Source organism: Doryrhamphus excisus, chromosome 3, assembly GCF_030265055.1.
Source record: "Doryrhamphus excisus isolate RoL2022-K1 chromosome 3, RoL_Dexc_1.0, whole genome shotgun sequence".
Taxonomy (NCBI): domain Eukaryota; kingdom Metazoa; phylum Chordata; class Actinopteri; order Syngnathiformes; family Syngnathidae; genus Doryrhamphus; species Doryrhamphus excisus.
In genome coordinates, this window is record NC_080468.1 from 10,759,025 (window position 1) to 10,776,987 (window position 17,963).

Sequence of the window (17,963 nt, forward strand, 5' to 3'; positions counted from 1 at the left end):
GGGAGCCATGGATGGACATGCTATGTTCCCACAGTTTGATTCCTTTTATTAGTATTAGGCTTATCATCCCGTTTAATGAATCAGGGGGCCACATGAACGATGGGAAAGTGGAAGATATTAGATGAATGGATAGTCAGTTTTATGGTAGCCGTCGTGTCTTAGAGATCAGAATTGATCCTAAGTTTACTTCAGCTGCCACCTCACCACAGGTACACGTGGTTTTAAGCGTTTCTTTGAGATCCTCATTAGAAAAAGTGTTTAAGGTAAGCAAACACACTAAAAACAGTAAAACTCCAGCATGATCAGAGAAGTCACTATAAGACTGGGGTGTCCAAAGTGTGACCCAAGGGCCATTTGTGGCCCATAGTTTGTTATTTATTGGCCCGTGGCACAATGTAGAAATAGAATTTTCTACCGCTTTTTCCTCACGAGGGTCGCGGGGGTGCTGGAGCCTACGCCAGCTGTCTTCGGGCAAGAGGCGGGGTACACCCTGGACTGGTGGCCAGCCAATCACAGGGCTAGAAATAGAATTAAACACCAAAAAATTGAATTATAGAGCAAAAAGGCAGAATGTGGTTGATACTAATAATTAACTTTATATGTTTTTTTCCAACCTGAACGCCCGATCCCTAAAAATATTTTATGTTTTGGGTTTTTTTTTTTTTTTGCATGAGAGGAAAAAAGAGGTGATGATTCACCTGCACAATAGAAGAGATCATGTTTAGTGAAGCCATGAAAACGACCACGACCAAGGTATTTATACCTATGATATTTATATGTATAAGTGAATGTAATGTAAATCCATGAATCAGTTCCAGACACCCAACAATACTAACAAAAATATTTTTATAGAGAATAATTACAATTTTACATGCAAAAACTTAAGTGGAATAAGTGGAACTTATTGTTGATGCAGACATCAAATAAAATTGTATTTAGCACCTTCTAACACGCGTAACTTTCTTGGGCCCCGTGGTGGGTTATTTTACAGTCAGAATAAAACAGTGAGTCAACAACACGTGGGGTTTGGGAACTTGTTACGCTGACTTCAGAGACGATTGGTCGAAAACCGGGGTGTATGAAAAACCAAGGTTTGCTGTATAGCATTGATCTGAATGACGTTATATAATTTGGTTGATAAATCAATGATAAATCAGTTCATGTTCTCATGAAGCAGCTCTGAAAGATACACGCAACTCTCAAATTAGTATTTTCTTGGGAGAGCAAACCCTACAACTGCCGCGGCTTTTTTCCTTCTTGAAAACTTAATTATATGCTTTAATTTGATTTAAAGGCTCTGTGTTTGGAGCAGTCAAGAAAACTGCCATGCGGGGTAAGTCCTGCACAAAAAGGTCCAATTGTTGATGTAATTATGGTTAAAAATGTGTCTATATAGTCACAAAACATCTAAATACATTAGGGATGCGGGCAAATGGTTGCCTCATGCCAACTTGATGCTATTTTTCTGGCCCTTTAGCTTCTAAAAAAAAATTCAAATGAAGTTCAGATTGAAGCTGTGACTTGATCATGAGACCAAACCACAACTGAAGTTTCTATGGTGGAAATCCATCTAAAGCAGGGGTCTCAAATTCAATTTACTTGGGGGCCACTGGAGCTCGGGTCTGGGTGAGACTGGGCCGCATCAGGTTTTAAAAAAAAAAAACGCATTTATTAAAAACAAAAAAATTTAAAAAACTTTGCTTTGGTTCCAATTTTCTACAAGAAAAGCTCTGATAAAACATTCCACTGTTCTCAAATATCTTACTTTTTATTTTTCTACACAAAATAAGATGAAAAATAAATAAACAAATCAAGAATAAAGAAAATCAATCAATCAGTAATAAATAAATATAATAATAATAATAAAAAAGGGCAAATAATACAAACTTAAGAAACCACATATAGTTGGTGGGTAGACAAATTATTTTTTTCAGATTAAAATGAACAAAGCATTATTAGAGCCCTGTAGACATGACAAAACACGACTATAGTCACATTTATACTCTTTTTATTTACAACATATTGCGCAACTGCAGGGTCTTGAGACACATGCTAACTCGCAAACTAGAGAGCTAGCGACCTAAACGATAGCCTTCAAGTTATTTCCTTTAAACTTGAATAGCCAAAAACTTACCACTTCCACACGGATAGGGAGGATAACTATTAACAGTTATTTAACCTTTAACATGAACATTAATCAAACGTAAGAATTTTTTCTGGGTACATGATACCATACAGCATCCATATCAAACTTGCGCGGGCCGCACTAACAGTAAACTTTCATATCAAGGCGGGGGCCTCAAACTAGTGTCCTGCGGGCCACATTTGGCCCGCGGGCCGCGTGTTTGAGACCCCTGATCTAAAGAGAGTCCAAGACAAAATAGCCTCAATATTTGTTCAGCGCTCTAGTTGGCATTCCTATGCAAACATTATTGGCACGGGACAATCAATCAATCAATCAATGAATGAACCATACAAACCCCATGAAGGAATGCATTTGCATTGAATTTTAGAGCAATTTCAACACTCAAAACGACAGTAAAACGGTTGCCGTATGAGAAGTTAACCAAAAAAGTGCATAGTCTAGCAGCCTTTGACAACAGCTGGCACACACACACACACACACACACACACACGCAGGCCCAGTCTTACATGTACTGTATGTGCGTCAGCAGTGTGGAGGGGGGTTGAAGCTTGAAGAAACACAGACACCGACCGACTTCTGCTCAGGATCATCTCCTCAAACACTTGAAAAAGGCCAGTCAACCACCGAAAGTCCCATGATCCATTGCGACCAACTCGTCAGCGGAGGGTTATCAAAGCCATCAGGTCCATTATTGCAAAGGGGCCGTCATGACATCATGTGTTGGCTCCACACTGGCATGAGCAGCATTCCTGCATAACAAGCTCTTTTCATAGTGTGTGTTGGAGCTGCTGCCTGTCAGACGCCATCATGTCTTGGGTTGTCCGACAAAGACAATGTGCTAAATGGAAAGGACACCAACATACCACAACCAGACCTCCACCAGGGACAAACCATCCGAATATGATACTGTTCCACTCCAGTACGGGTGGGGGTGGTAATGTACAGGACATTCAAAAGTGGGTGCAGGCTTTGCCTTCTCTTAGGGTCACAGTCCTCGCTTGGCCTTAATGGACTGGACTTGACTTGAGCCAATGTCTGGCAGAAATAACATCATCATAAAATTCACACTATTATTGTGTCCTTTATAGGTGATTAGCAATGTTTCTATAGTATTTCTACAGATTAAGAAAGAATATTTTATTGGGAGACCAAAGTGGTAGAGTCGTGCTAGGTACCGTTGGAAAGCTCGTAACGAATTATGCAGTTGGGAATTGGTTCAGTAGGACGCACCATTGGAAAGTTATTCCAGAAAAATGTGTTTTCCAATGCCATTAGACGGGTTCAAACAAACAAACAAAAATCAAAAAATGCATATCTCGGGAACCAAAAGTCGTAGAGAATAGTGCATTGTACCGTTGGAAAGCTTGAGGAGAGTTATGCAGATGGGAATTGGTTCTTAGTCAGTAGGACGCACCTTTGGAGAGTTATTCCTGAAAAATGTGTTTTCCAATGCTGTTAGACGGGTTCAAACAAAAATCAAAAATGGCATATCTCGGGAACCAAAAGTCATAGAGAATAGTGCAATGTACCGTTGGAAAGCTTGTGGAGAGTTATGCATATGGGAATTGGTTCTGAGTCAGTAGGAATGACCGTTCGAGAGTTATTCACAAAAAATGCTTTTCAGAGCGGTTTAGACCTTGTCTGAAACAAACCATAACACATCACACTACGCCATCGTGCAAATCTCCACAGGAGGCGCCAGCATGAGGCTATATTTATCTCAGTTACGTGAACCTTGGGGTATCATAGTAAAAGCTATCAGTGTGTCATGTCATGATTCATTAGTTTGCCATCTGCTAGCATGACGACGACGTTTGGGGCTCATGTGACCTGCTGACTGGCTGGGTGACAGACTTGGACTCACACATGCAGAAGCACATTTGTCTTACATTTTTGGAATGCACACTACTTAAGCATACTATAGATCAGGGGTCTCAAACATGCTGGCCAATTGTGGCCCGCAGGAAACTAGTTTGTGGCCCCCACCTTGATATGAAAGCTTAATGTTAGTGCGGCCCGCGCAAGTTTGATATGGATGCTGTATGGTATCATGTACCCAGAAAAAAATATTACATTTGATTAATGTTCATGTTAAAGGTTAAATAACTGTTAATAGTTGTCCTCCCTATCCGTGTGGAAGTGGTAAGTTTTTGGCTATTTAAGTTTAAAGGAAATAACTTGAAGGCTACCGTTAAGGTCGCTAGCTCTCTAGATTGCGAGTTAGCATGTGTCTCAAGACCCTGCAGTTGCGCAATATGTTGTAAAGAGTATGAATGTGACTATAGTCGTGTTTTGTCATGTCTACAGGGCTCTAATAATGCTTTGTTCATTTTAATCTGAAAAAAATAATTTGTCTACCCACCAACTATATGTGGTTTCTTAAGTTTTTATTATTTGCCGTTTTATTATTATTATTATATTTATTTATTACTGATTGATTGATTTTCTTTATTCTTGATTTGTTTATTTTTCATCTTATTTTGTGCAGAAAAATAAAAATTATATATTTTATATATTTTATAATTATATATAATATTTGAGAACAGTGGAATGTTTTATCAGAGCTTGTCTTGGAGAAAATCGGAACCAAAGCACTTAAAAAGTTTGTTTTTTTTTTTTGAAAACCTGATGTGGTCCAGTCTCACCCAGACCCTAGCTCCAGTGGCCCCCCAAGTTTGAGTTTGAGTTTGAGACCCCGGCTATAGATAATCAAATTAGCAAGTAAACAGCATTTTCTTATGTCTATTCTGTTCAGGGTTGCGTGGAGCTTAAGCCTATCCTAGTCAACAGAATACACCTTGGGCTAGATATTCTATACCGCTTATCCTCACTAGGGTTGCGGGGGTACTCTGGAGCCTATCCCAGCTGACTGACTACCAGTCATCAGTCACCAGTCAATCACAGGGCACATATAGACAAACAACCATTCACACTCACATTCATACCTATGGACAATTTGGAGTGGCCAATTAACCTAGCATGTTTTTGGAATGTGGGAGGAAACCGGAGTACCCGAAGAATGAGAGATGCCCAAGCGAAAATTCGAACCCAGGTCTTCCTGACCTCCTGATTGTGTGGCTAACATGCTAACCACTCGACCAGAACTTCTAATAATTGTTAAATACTGGGCTGCTCGTGAGTCAGTGAGTAAACTTTCAAATAATTGTAAATTAATACATTTTACAAATACTAAACTCATCATGTAGCAACTTAACACTCAAATTATATACCTGGGAAATATACAAACATGTACTACAGTAAACCTCGGATATATCGGAAATTCGCTCACAATGGACATAAAAAAGAACCAATTTTTCTGTAATGCATTTCCAATAAAAATTCATTGCATATATCGGATTTTTTATAACGGATTTCCCCTATTTCGGACAAAATCTCCAGTCCCGTTCCAATGCATTTCCATTAAATTTCCCTCGCATATATCGGATGGCCGCATCGTGACAGGCCGCTATACGACGTCATTTGCAGCGTTTGCAGCGTTGCCTGCGCGTCCAGGTACATTGGAAACATAGTCAAGGAAGTGCCTTTTTATAACGGATAAAATCTGATTTACGCATATACCGGATATAAATCCGATATATGCGTAAAACGGACATTTTCCAGTATACGCATATAACGGATTTCGCTTATATCGGACAAAACCAGTGGGAACAATTGAATCCGATATAACCCGAGGTTTACTGTAATAAGAGTTTAAAATGAGAAAAAAAAACTTGTGATGTTTTCCCATGGTGCATTGCGTCTGAGCCAAACATTCAGTGGGGCGCTGCAATGACGTCAGCCTCCCTCTGGTGGACAGAGACAGCATTGCAGCACCATCCATCATTCTCAACATGGTAAAAGAAACACAATGTGTTCACGATATGACATTTGTTTAAGGGAAGAGCTGCTACCAATATCGGTATCAGTTGAAACGAGTTAGTAATGAATGGCTGGACAATACCAGTATTGTATATCGGATATGGGTAAGCCAGTATTGAGCATTAAACATACAACGTTTATTTTAATGCCACTTTTAAATGATTTAGACTTCCAAAGTGTTTCCTTTTAAGGGCGTACAATAAAAAAAGGTGTTATCTAAACAGAAAAGAAGTCATTGGTTTCAGCCTCGGGCAGAACATAAGTCTGTCCCCCCCTCTAGTGGTTACAACCAACAGTCATCTGACACTGTTGCATCACAGCTGAGTGTACTGAAACATGTTTTTTTTTTTTTTTAAAGATGCACATGTTTTATGTAGGAAGTCTGTACCATACACAATCATTTAAAAAAGGTATTAGCTGATGTATGAACAAGATGTCCTGTAGGAGAAGGGCGGAGGGGGGCTGCTTGTAAATCGGAGCTGTGTTGGAGTTGTCACGAGCCGCTGATCCCCAAAGGGATTGATGAAGTTCTGGAGGCGATTGGGGAAATCAGTCATGCTGAAAGTATAGAGTACAGCAGTGACGCACAGAGCAGGCGGCCACACAGGCCATATTGACAAATATGTGTGTGCGAGCGTGCGTGCCGGGACCTCTGACATTGACACTGTCGTCCTTTCGTTGTGTAGCCTCACTTGACATGTTTGTTTGCCTCATTATGATGTATTATACTGGCATTAACGCCTTGTGTGTACATTTGAAGAATATCCCATTTTTTACTGTTTAAACTTTGCTCCGGTCTAACCACCGACTTCTCCCTGTGGTCATTATCTTCATGCTAAAAGCAGCACTATCACCTTCCACATCCTCTCTATCGCGACGCCTCCACCCTGTCGTCTGTGCATTTACCCGCTTTGTCCAAATTATCTCACATTCCCAGTCAGTCAACTCTTGCACCCGTCCCTCTCCAACTTTATGGCCACAAAGTACCTGTATCTTCTTGTGATATGTTACGACGTAGTATTACAGCGACGCTGTTGGAGCCTTAAAAAGCTACACAGCGATAGCTATGGTGTGTATTTGTGTGTGAGATGAAGCGAGAGAGCACAAACTGAATGGTGTCCCGGTACTGTTGGTACAGTTAAGAATAGAACCATCTCTGTTCAAATGGACACATCTGCAGCACAACACGTTTCTTTGTGTCCAACGGCATCTTTGACAACTATACGGTGGGGCTTCGATTAAACATTAGTTGAAATACTCAGGGCAGCCAGGGAGACATCTTCATGTCCAAATCAGGTAATAAGAGAATAAAAGGCTTGTTCAGCTCCTTTCTGTGGTTTACAGGCCCGTTCTTTGATCTCCTCATATGATCCAAACATGCTGGAGGAGATTGGATGACACTCTCAAGGCACATGTCTTGTGGCCACAGCGCAGAAAAGGTCTGCTTGTGCACTTGCATGGCAGCAGTCTTCCAACAGCCCTTACAAGGACGGGTCATCTTTTGGACATCTGCGACAATGCATGGTAACACTTAAAAGTACTATTTACCATGAATATGGACATTTCTACTGATCACCGGTACACATGGTAGGTACACAATCCTGCCTGTCATGATGTCAGATGATGTGTTCGATTGCAAGATCGAAGAAGGGCATCTGATTTAAAAACTAAACCACAACCGCTTATGTGCACTCAAAAAATAAATGTTTAGCCTCAACAAAAAAACGCAACAATTTCCATTAGTCTTTCTTAGTTATTACAACTTCATTTGAAATTTCGAAACTTCGAACCAACAGACAAGTTTTTAAGTTGGTAACTCATAACTTATAATAACAATGCACATAGCTTTTTAAGTAGCAGTAACTTAATATATATATATGTGTGTGTGTGTATTATGTTACCAAGCTAATTTTATTAAGCTTTTAAGCTTACCAACAATAAAATTTGAGTGTATATGACATGCTAAATTAAGTTCATGTAATAGCCAACATTATTATTTGAACATAACAAAAATAAATTTAGCAACTTAGAAAGTTTATCTAAATCAATTAATGATATTTTTTACATTGCATTTATGTATTAAATCAAGTTGTGTCAACAGATACTCTGAATTACTTTTTAGAGTGTGATTCACTTGCTGACTGGGTAATGTCAGCCATCTAAGGACGTCCAAACTGTCCTTGATGGCCATCAAAACGTGCCTCAGCAACACCTCAGCTTGGCTTTTGGTCAACAGAGCCCAAGGAGGAACATCAGTGGACAGAGGCATTGATCCACAGAGCCCCCCCGCCCCCCAGGGCCTCGGTGTCATAACCAGCCAGAGTACCAAACAGCACCACAAACACCCATCATCACAGAACCAAGCAATCGTATCGTAAATAGTTTGGGTTTTCGAGAGACATGAACCGTCAAAAATGTGGCTACGTACCCAATGCACGAGTGCCTGCGGGTGGAAAAGTTGCCCGGCATCTTCCTTGAAAAGCGAGAGTCTTTGTTCATCATTTTATTGTAATGGCGAGAGTCGAAACGGCAATTTCGGAATGTGAGGGTGAAACTGCTGTGAAAACCCACCACATGCCGCGTGCGTGGTACCTCGTTATGTCGCCACGAGACACGTCTCCTTTGACGGGACTCTGAGATACAAGAGAAGACAGCACAGCAGTCTCGTAAACTCCGGCAGGATTTGAGCCGAACGCAACATTAAGTCAGGTTGTGTGAATCCTTCTTGGTATTTCCTCGATTTTGCTACAAGCGCTCCGTGCAGAACCAACAGATCAGTGTGCAGCAAGGTGGACATTCACTTGGCTTTTCGGTGCAGTTGTTCTCATGGAAGCGAAGGAGGCACAAATGTTCAACACATGCCTAAAAAGGCAACCAGCTTTGACGGCTCTCATCTCGGAAACCGGAGATAAGGGTTCAGGGGTGAAACCCACGCAAGCGCGTGAAAAAGAAATGACACCTAACTTTTCAGCTCATCGTTCAACTGTTCGACTTTTTGACTTCCAAAGTGTTGAAATGGATTCCCTCCATAGAAAGATCCCACCGATCTTGAAAGAAGAATTGGCAATGTGATAAAAGAGGTTCCCTTCTGAGCCAACAGCAACAGGCCATGCAGAGTTAACCTTACTGGGGGGGGGGGGGGGGGGGGGGGGGGGAAGTCAGCGTTTATAATCCCATCGGATGCTCCCCGGGGTGCAGCGTCCCACGAAGTCCTTGTCAGAGGGACAACAACCAGCGTCTGCTCCCTCTTCTCGTCTCTCCTGAGAGTGGTGGGACCAAACCGGGCTTGAAACAACAAACAACACTATCTCCCCAGTGTGCGAGAGACAGAGAGAGACACTGTTGGGGGAGTGACGGGGTGGGGTGGGGTGGGGTGGGGTGCAGGCCAGTTGAGAGAGGTAAGCACGAATGAGAAAGACTACGTAACGAATAAGTGGAGTGATCTTATACAAATGAAGGCCCTGAAAAAGTTGTTGTGTTCTAGTCCACGTTGGCCGATTTCGTGTGAGCATCCTGCCTTCAAGCCAGCGGTAATGACAGCGCCCTGTCAATCAATACTTCAATATTGTATGTGTGTTTTTTTACAAAAGTTGATTCTATTCCCCTCTTTAATATTGAATTCTTCTCTCAACACAATTACATAATCCCGCTTCTTTGCACCATATCCAAACAAATGCACGCACACACGACAATACACTTTCAGTAAATAAAGCATTCAAGTCAGGAAGTGTAGTAGAATCACACCAACGTCAACACGACTGGAGGAACCTCAGCCAAAACATACAAACTACTGAACATTGCACCGTTTGCAAGCAAACTGTCCTCAAAGGGTTGCTTTTGAAAATTAATGTCTTACACCAGGGGTCTCAAACACGCGGCCCGCGGGCCAAATGTGGCCCGCAGGACACTAGTTTGAGGCCCCCGCCTTGATATGAAATTTTAATGTTAGTGCGGCCCGCGCAAGCTTGATATGGATGCTGTATGGTATCATGTACCCAGAAAAAATTATTACGTTTGATTCATGTTCATGTTAAAGGTTAAATAACTGTTAATAGTTATCCTCCCTATCCGTGTGGAAGTGGTAAGTTTTTGGCCATTTAAGTTTAAAGGAAATAACTTGAAGGCTACCGTTCAGGTCGCTAGCGCTCTAGTTTGCGAGTTAGCACGCGTCTCAAGACCCTGCAGTTGCGCAATATGTTGTAAATAAAAAGAGTATAAATGTGACTATAGTCGTGTTTTGTCATGTCTACAGGGCTCTAATAATGCTTTGTTCATTTTAATCTGAAAAAAATAATTTGTCTACCCACCAACTATATGCGGTTTCTTAAGTTGTTATTATTTGCCGTTTTATTATTATTATTATTATATTTATTTATTTATTACTGATTGATTGATTTTCTTTATTCTTGATTTGTTTATTTATTTTTCATCTTATTTTGTGCAGAAAAATAAAAATTAAGATATTTGAGAACAGTGGAATGTTTTATCACAGCTTTTCTTGTAGAAAATCGGAACCAAAGCAAAGTTTATTCATTTTTCTGTTTTTAATAAATGCGGGGTATTTTGTATTTTTTTTGGAAAACCTGATGCGGCCCAGTCTCACCCAGACCCTAGCTCCAGTGGCCCCCAAGTAAATTGAGTTTGAGACCCCTGTCTTACACCATTACACCACTACGACACCTGTCCAGGTCTTCACGCCAACTTAAAATAATCAATGAATCTGATTTCTATATACCAGAAAATCTTTGAACCGCCCTCAGACGCCAACACGTTTATATTTGTTTTTGCATCAAACCTTGGTTAGAGTACACCCCAGTTAGTGTGCTTTTCAGTTAAGGTCAGAAATCTGTGCTTAACTTTTGCCTCGGTTTGCGTACATCTTCCGGTTATGTTAAGGAAGCCCAGCCCTCTGTGACATCACAACGACCTCTGAAAACGAGCCTTTTGAGCCACCCCAAACTTCTCTTAGGGCTCACTTCAACACAAACCTCATTATCTGAAACTTTAGCATCGTTTAAAACGAGAATACAACATTTTATCAACATTTATAGGTCAAAAAAGGGGGAAAAGCATCAATGGTCCCCTTTAAAACTGGGCTTTGTTGCTTCTGAGAAAAAACAAAAGTCAAGCATGACATGCGCTGTTGACTTCCTACTACTGAAACTGATTGTAGCAGGGCTAGGATTTTACTATCTCAGACTGACTAAAGCAGGGGTCTCAAACTCTATTTACTTGGGGGCCACTGGAGCTAGGGTCTGGGTGAGGTTGGGCTGCATCAGGTTTTCCAAAAAAAAGAAAAAAAAACGCATCTATTAAAAAACAGAAAAATGAATAAACTTTGCTTTGGTTTCGATTTTCTACAAGAAAAGCTCTGATAAAACATTCCACTGATCTCAAATATCTTACTTTTTATTTTTCTGCACAAAATAAGATGAAAAATAAATAAACAAATCAAGAATAAAGAAAATCAATCAATCAGTAATAAATAAATATAATAATAATAAAAGGGCAAATATTAAAAACTTAAGAAACCACATATAGTTGGTGGGTAGACAAATTATTTTTTTCAGATTAAAATGAACAAAGCATTATTAGAGCTCTATAGACATGACAAAACACGACTATAGTCACATTTATACTCTTTTTATTTACAACATATTGCGCAACTGCAGGGTCTTCAGACACATGCTAACTCGCAAACTAGAGAGCTAGCGACCTAAACGGTAGCCTTCAAGTTATTTCCTTTAAACTTAAAAAAGCCAAAAACTTACCACTTCCACACGGATAGGGAGGATAACTATTAACAGTTATTTAACCTTTAACATGAACATTAATCAAACGTAATAATTTTTTCTGGGTACATGATACAATACAGCATCCATATCAAACTTGCGCGGGCCGCACTAACATTAAACTTTCATATCAAGGCGGGGGCCTCAAACTAGTGGTTTGAGACCCCCTGGACTAAAGAGAAGAATCGTGACTTAAATCCACTTTTCACAGGGAAATTCCATTTGACAAGGTGTATCAGGGGTGGAAAAAAAGGTCTTAATCAATTTGGACAAGATGTGAAAATAAATTGTGCTCCCTATGACATTTATTTTCCATTGGATCCTGGGTTTGTTTAATGTATCCTCCTTTTGCCAGCAACTCCTGCAGTAACTTTTGTGACATAAGTAGACACGACACATCGCCTTAGATGACTCCTTGCAGAACCGGTCACTTTAAAAGCTGCAACTCAATGTGTTCGATGGTGAGAGCGAGCTTTGAAATGGTGCCCCCCACCCCCCCAGTCTGGCTAATATTTGGATTTTCAACAGACACTTGAATATCGGAAACAGTTTGGCAGCCGAGTTCCAACAACTGTCAAACTTGTGATGTCTTCCCGTTCTTTTGCAAACGCAATTTGAGTTTTCTTAGAGGTTCTGGTTTCTTTAGGAAAACTCATTACTCACTAATAAAAGTCAGGAAGCATATTTACAGCACTGACTACATTTCTCCCTGGCTTTTAATTTTTCTATCAGATATGTTTACTGGAATATTCTGCGCCTTTTATCCATGTACGTACGTCAATGAGGGAAAGATAATCATTGACAAAGAGGGAGGAGGCATCTGTGCAAACTGCTCCAACGTTTCCATTTCCCTAAAGGCTTCCCGAAGGCGACTTCGCCACACTAACAGGGGAGGGACACTGCATCCTTTTGGTGCAAATGAATGTCTGCAGGACCCCCCCATGGGGGGCGGGGGGTTCACAGACACGTGGCCTGTTAATTCATCATCTCCAAACATCAAGAGGTTAGTTTTGATGAGGGCCCCAAGTGACCACATGACTTGCATTAATATTATTGACTGAGTAAATGTTTAATGTGCATTCAAGTCCTCCAGTCAGCCAGATGCAACAGCAGATCATAAAAGTTCACGCTTGGGAGTTTACCGACAGCCAACACAGCTGTGTTCATCCCGAATATCGTGTACGATTAGATGAGCCTACACGGTGCAGGTTTGCTTCACGAGCACGTGGTTGGAGAAGAAAGCGGGCTGTGTCTCCGACACAACAGTGTTTGCTCGACAAAGTGGAACAACACACACAGCTGATTCAGCGACAGCAAGCATGGAGTCATGGAGTCGTGTGTTTGCGGAGGTAATTCCAGTCGGGTGGAAAAGGTGAACAAAGCTTTGGAAAAACACTCACACCTGTTGGATACTCAGCACTAAAACGGACAGCTGGAAGAAAAATAATGAAGCAAAATGGGTCATTCCTGCGACTATTTCCTTAAAAAAAAATTTTTAAAATTAAAAAAGAGCAAGAAAAGATATCAGCATTACTTTATAAAAATGCTAATCTGACATAGCATATTTCCCGATGATGATGCACTCTATTAAAGCTTGGCAAACGTGTGAATTCCTTAACCTGAGCTTGGCAACGCAACACTTTATAATCCGCTGGCCAAAAATAAATCAACAGCAGCAGCTGAGAAGACCAGAACAATGTACCCCTCCAACTACCAGCTGGTCTGCTGGAACAATCAGCAGAAGATCAAGTCACAAGACTGGGAGAAAAGACTATTGTATGTATACATATTTACAAATACCTTCTTACTAGCACAAATTGACCAATGCTAACTATTTTCTAGATTCGGACTCTACCTGGGCGTGTGTGCCAGGGTGAAGCGGCGCCTCTGGAGGTTGATGCTCCGGGCCATCATCATCTTTCTGAAGAGCAGAGGGGAGTTTCGTGGGGATCCACGTGGGGAGTCCTTGGGCGAGAGCTTCGGGGACCCACCGGGTGATGCCGTCTTTGACCTCGGAATGAGCTGAATGATCGGTAGTCTTCTTCGTCCCCGAGGCCAATCCTGAACTTCGACCTGCTCATCCTCAGAGCTCTCGGAACACAAGTCACTCATGATCAGCAGAGGATGGTCGTCAATCAGGCTGCGTTAGCTGTGACGTCGGTCTGAGGTGCCTTCCCTAATTTGATTTTCACATTAGCAGAACGTGTGGTGATATGACGTACCGCAGGGTCGAGTTTGTTGGTGTTTTGAGTCCAAATCCTGTTAGAAGTCAGTGCCTCCGATCCATTCCGTGCATCTAGAAACTTTTAAATGAAAAACTCCAAAAAGAGATCCTCCATGTCTCCTTGCTGAAGAAACATGGGTGCATCTATCACACATTGGACTTGGTGTCCTCTTTGTGCCTCCTTCCTGCTCCCAGGCTTTGTTTACATTACTGCTAAACCGTCCCCTCTCTCCAACTAAATATGGACGTCTGATTTACAGGGAGCACAGCCATGACAGATCACCTCCATGTGCGTCCCATTGGCCCGTTTTAACCCCCGGCCTCCCGCTCGCCTTCAAACCTAAACGGGAATATTGCTCATCAAATTCAAAACTTCCTTATTCAGTCCAATTCCGACGAGGCTTGGCTTGAGGCGCCTGCTTGCTGGGTGCTTTCACGTCAACCGAATTTGCATAATGAAGCTTCTGACTGTCTGAGGTGCTATTTGTTGGAGGATTGCCTATTTCCATAGAGACAGCCTCTTTGCCGTTCACATGCTCCCAGATTACCAAGAGCAGTCACATGAAGCACCTCTGACTATTAACAGCTCCGGAGAGCATGGGTGCTGTCACGATGGCGCTCTCTATCTGTGACCAGAGGCAATATCATCTTCACCAGCCACCCCCACCCCCCCCTTCCTCGCCCAGGCAGGCCGTCTATTTGTTTTATGGCTGAGGAGCAAGGAAAGGGTCCCACGTGATGAAGGGATCTGCTAAGACGTGAACATGAAGTGAAGTAACCGAACGAGCTGGAGGATCTGACACAGGGCAGAACTTACGACCAAGAGAGAGAAATAAAAAGATGATGGTTTCAGGCATTTACACTTATAGCTATAGCGATATATAGCTATTGTACAGCCATAGCTATATATAGCTATTGTACAGCCATAGCTATATATAGCTATTGTACAGCCATAGCTATGTATAGCTATTGTACAGCCATAGCTATGTATAGCTATTGTACAGCCATAGCTATGTATAGCTATTGTACAGCCATAGCTATGTATAGCTATTGTACAGCCATAGCTATGTATAGCTATTGTACAGCCATAGCTATGTATAGCTATTGTACAGCCATAGCTATGTATAGCTATTGTACAGCCATAGCTATGTATAGCTATTGTACAGCCATAGCTATGTATAGCTATTGTACAGCCATAGCTATGTATAGCTATTGTACAGCCATAGCTATATATAGCTATTGTACAGCCATAGCGATATATAGCTATTGTACAGCCATAGCGATATATAGCTATTGTACAGCTATAGCGATATATAGCTATTGTAAAGCCATAGCGATATATAGCTATTGTACAGCTATAGCGATATATAGCTATTGTAAAGCCATAGCGATATATAGCTATTGTACAGCTATAGCGATATATAGCTATTGTACAGCTATAGCGATATATAGCTATTGTAAAGCTATAGCGATATATAGCTATTGTATAGCTATAGCGATATATAGCTATTGTACAGCTATAGCTATTGCACAGCTATAGCTATATATAGCTATTGTACAGCTATAGCTATTGCACAGCTATAGCTATATATAGCTATTGTACAGCTATAGCGATATATAACTATTGTACAGCTATAGCGATATATAACTATTGTACAGCTATAGCGATATATAACTATTATACAGCCTGGATTTCTGGAGGACGACGATGTGTGCTTAGAAACGGAGGCAGTCCCAGAGGCTGGAAGCTGGAAAAGGGTCGACTTTCACGACGTGGCGAGCAACAGGGTGCATTAATGTCAACTGTTAGACATGCAAATATGCTAACCGATTCCATGAAATGAGACTTGTCTTTTGGGCCTGCAGTTGCCCCCTGGAATAAACACCTTGAAGCTGACAAAAATGAAGCAATAAACAGACAACAGTGGTGGCCGAACAACCGCAGCTAGCATCACAAACTCCTTCTCCCGCTAACTGTACTGCTTGCCTTGCAGGCTACCTGAGTATCTCTCACTTGCAAACGCCACACTTCCACCAGGGGCCTTCAGGATGACAACCACACTCAACAAACCCCCCCCCAAAGTACAACCAATCACCTATAAAATTGTGGTACAAAACATACTCAAAACTAGGTCATATATTAAGTTGAATACCTAGTGCAGGGGTCTCAAACTCAATTTACTTGGGGGCCACTGGAGCTAGGGTCTTGGAGAGGCTGGGCCACATCAGGTTTTCAAAAAAAAAAATGCATTTATTAAAAACAGAAAAATGAATAAACTTTACTTTGGTTCCGATTTTCCACAGTAAAAGCTCTAATAAAACATTCCACTGTTCTCAAATATCTTACTTTTTATTTTTCTACACAAAATAAGATGAAACATAAATAAACAAATCAAAAATAAAGAAAATCAATCAATCAGTAAAAAAATGGCAAATAATTAAAAATTAAGAAACCACATATAGTTGGTGGGTAGACAAATTATTTTTTTCAGATTAAAATGAACAAAGCATTATTAGAGCCCTGTAGACATGACAAAACACGACTATAGTCACATTTATACTCTTTTTATTTACAACATATTGCGCAACTGCAGGGTCTTCAGACACATGCTAACTCGCAAACTAGAGAGCTAGCGACCTAAACGGTAGCCTCCAAGTTATTTCCTTTAAACTTAAATAGCCAAAAACTTACCACTTCCACACGGATAGGGAGGATAACTATTAACAGTTATTTAACCTTTAACATAAACATTAATCAAACGTAAGAATTTTTCTGGGTACATGATACCATACAGCATCCATATCAAACTTGCGCGTGCCGCACTAACATTAAACTTTCATATCAAGGCGGGGGCCTCAAACTAGTGTCCGCGTGTTTGAGACCCCTGACCTAGTGCCACTGACGGTCACTCAGTTTCCGAATGTGCAAGATGTATGGTGCATTCAGGGTACTATTAGTGGTGTATGCATGACCAGGCTATTAATAATAAAATGCATTATAAATGCTACCAGGGGTGTTTCTTTTACTTCAGCCATTCAAAGGTGGACTTGCTGGTGTGTTTTGGATCATTGTCCTGCTGCAGAACCCAAGTCGGTTTCAGTTTGAGATCACCGACAGATGGCCGGATATTCTACTTCAGGATAGGACAGCAGAATTTATCACGTACCATTTATCACAGCAAGTCTTCCAGGTGCTGAAGCGGCAAAACAGCCCCAGACAATCACACTACCACCACCATATTTTACCGTTCTTTTCTGGAATGGGGCAAACTTTTATGCCTGATAGAATTGGATACGCACGTTCGAAAAAGTTCACCTTTTGTCTCGTCAGACCACAGAGGTCTTGGGGATCATCAAGATGTTTTCTGGCCTTAATGTTCTTTTTGTTCAGCAGTGGTTTTAGTCTTGGAACTCTGCCATGGAGGCAGTTTTTGCCAAGTGTCTTTCTTATGGTGGAGTCATGAACACTGACCTTCACTGAGGCGTGCAGTGAGGTGTGAGGTGAGGTGCAGCTCTTTTCCATCCCTGTATTTTTTTTTTTTACCATAACTTATGTCAAATTTAAGCAACTGTCCTTTGAATGCCACAGCATCCTCATCTCAACACCCAGAACCGAACAAAGTTCTCCAGTTCTTGTTGTCTGTACATTCAAGTTCCTAATTCTCAGTGCTCAACAGTATGACTTGACACAGAACATCTGGAAGATCTGTTAAGAAGTTTTTGGCTGCAAAAGCCCCTAATGGGGCATGCAGTGGGTTATGACCATGGTGGGATGTTTATATTTAGATTGGAACAAAGCAACTGACCAAATATAGAGGCAAAAAAAAAACAGTTGTAAAGACAGCAAAGCTAAATGTCAACACTGATAACTCCTGTAAAAGGGGCCCTCATGTGCTTTTTGCACTTTTTGGACCTATAAATG

General features: G+C 41.2%; 1 protein-coding gene across 6 annotated transcripts in view; it reads right to left on the reverse strand.

Annotated features, from left to right (window-relative positions):
- LOC131125283 (cAMP-specific 3',5'-cyclic phosphodiesterase 4D-like) overlaps positions 1 to 17,963 on the reverse strand; it is a 62,392-nt gene that overhangs the window by 36,145 nt on the left and 8,284 nt on the right. Inside the window, exon 1 of one of the 6 annotated variants that reach the window (XM_058066679.1) lies at positions 13,673 to 14,652. The exons of 3 other annotated variants lie outside the window; for them this stretch is intronic. In XM_058066679.1, the coding sequence (XP_057922662.1) occupies positions 13,673 to 13,929 (257 nt within the window). In that variant the 5' untranslated portion in view covers positions 13,930 to 14,652. Of the gene's footprint in view, positions 1 to 8,453; positions 9,147 to 13,672; positions 14,653 to 17,963 lie in introns of those variants that run through there. 2 more of the 6 variants (XM_058066681.1, XM_058066685.1) reach the window with 2 other exon arrangements.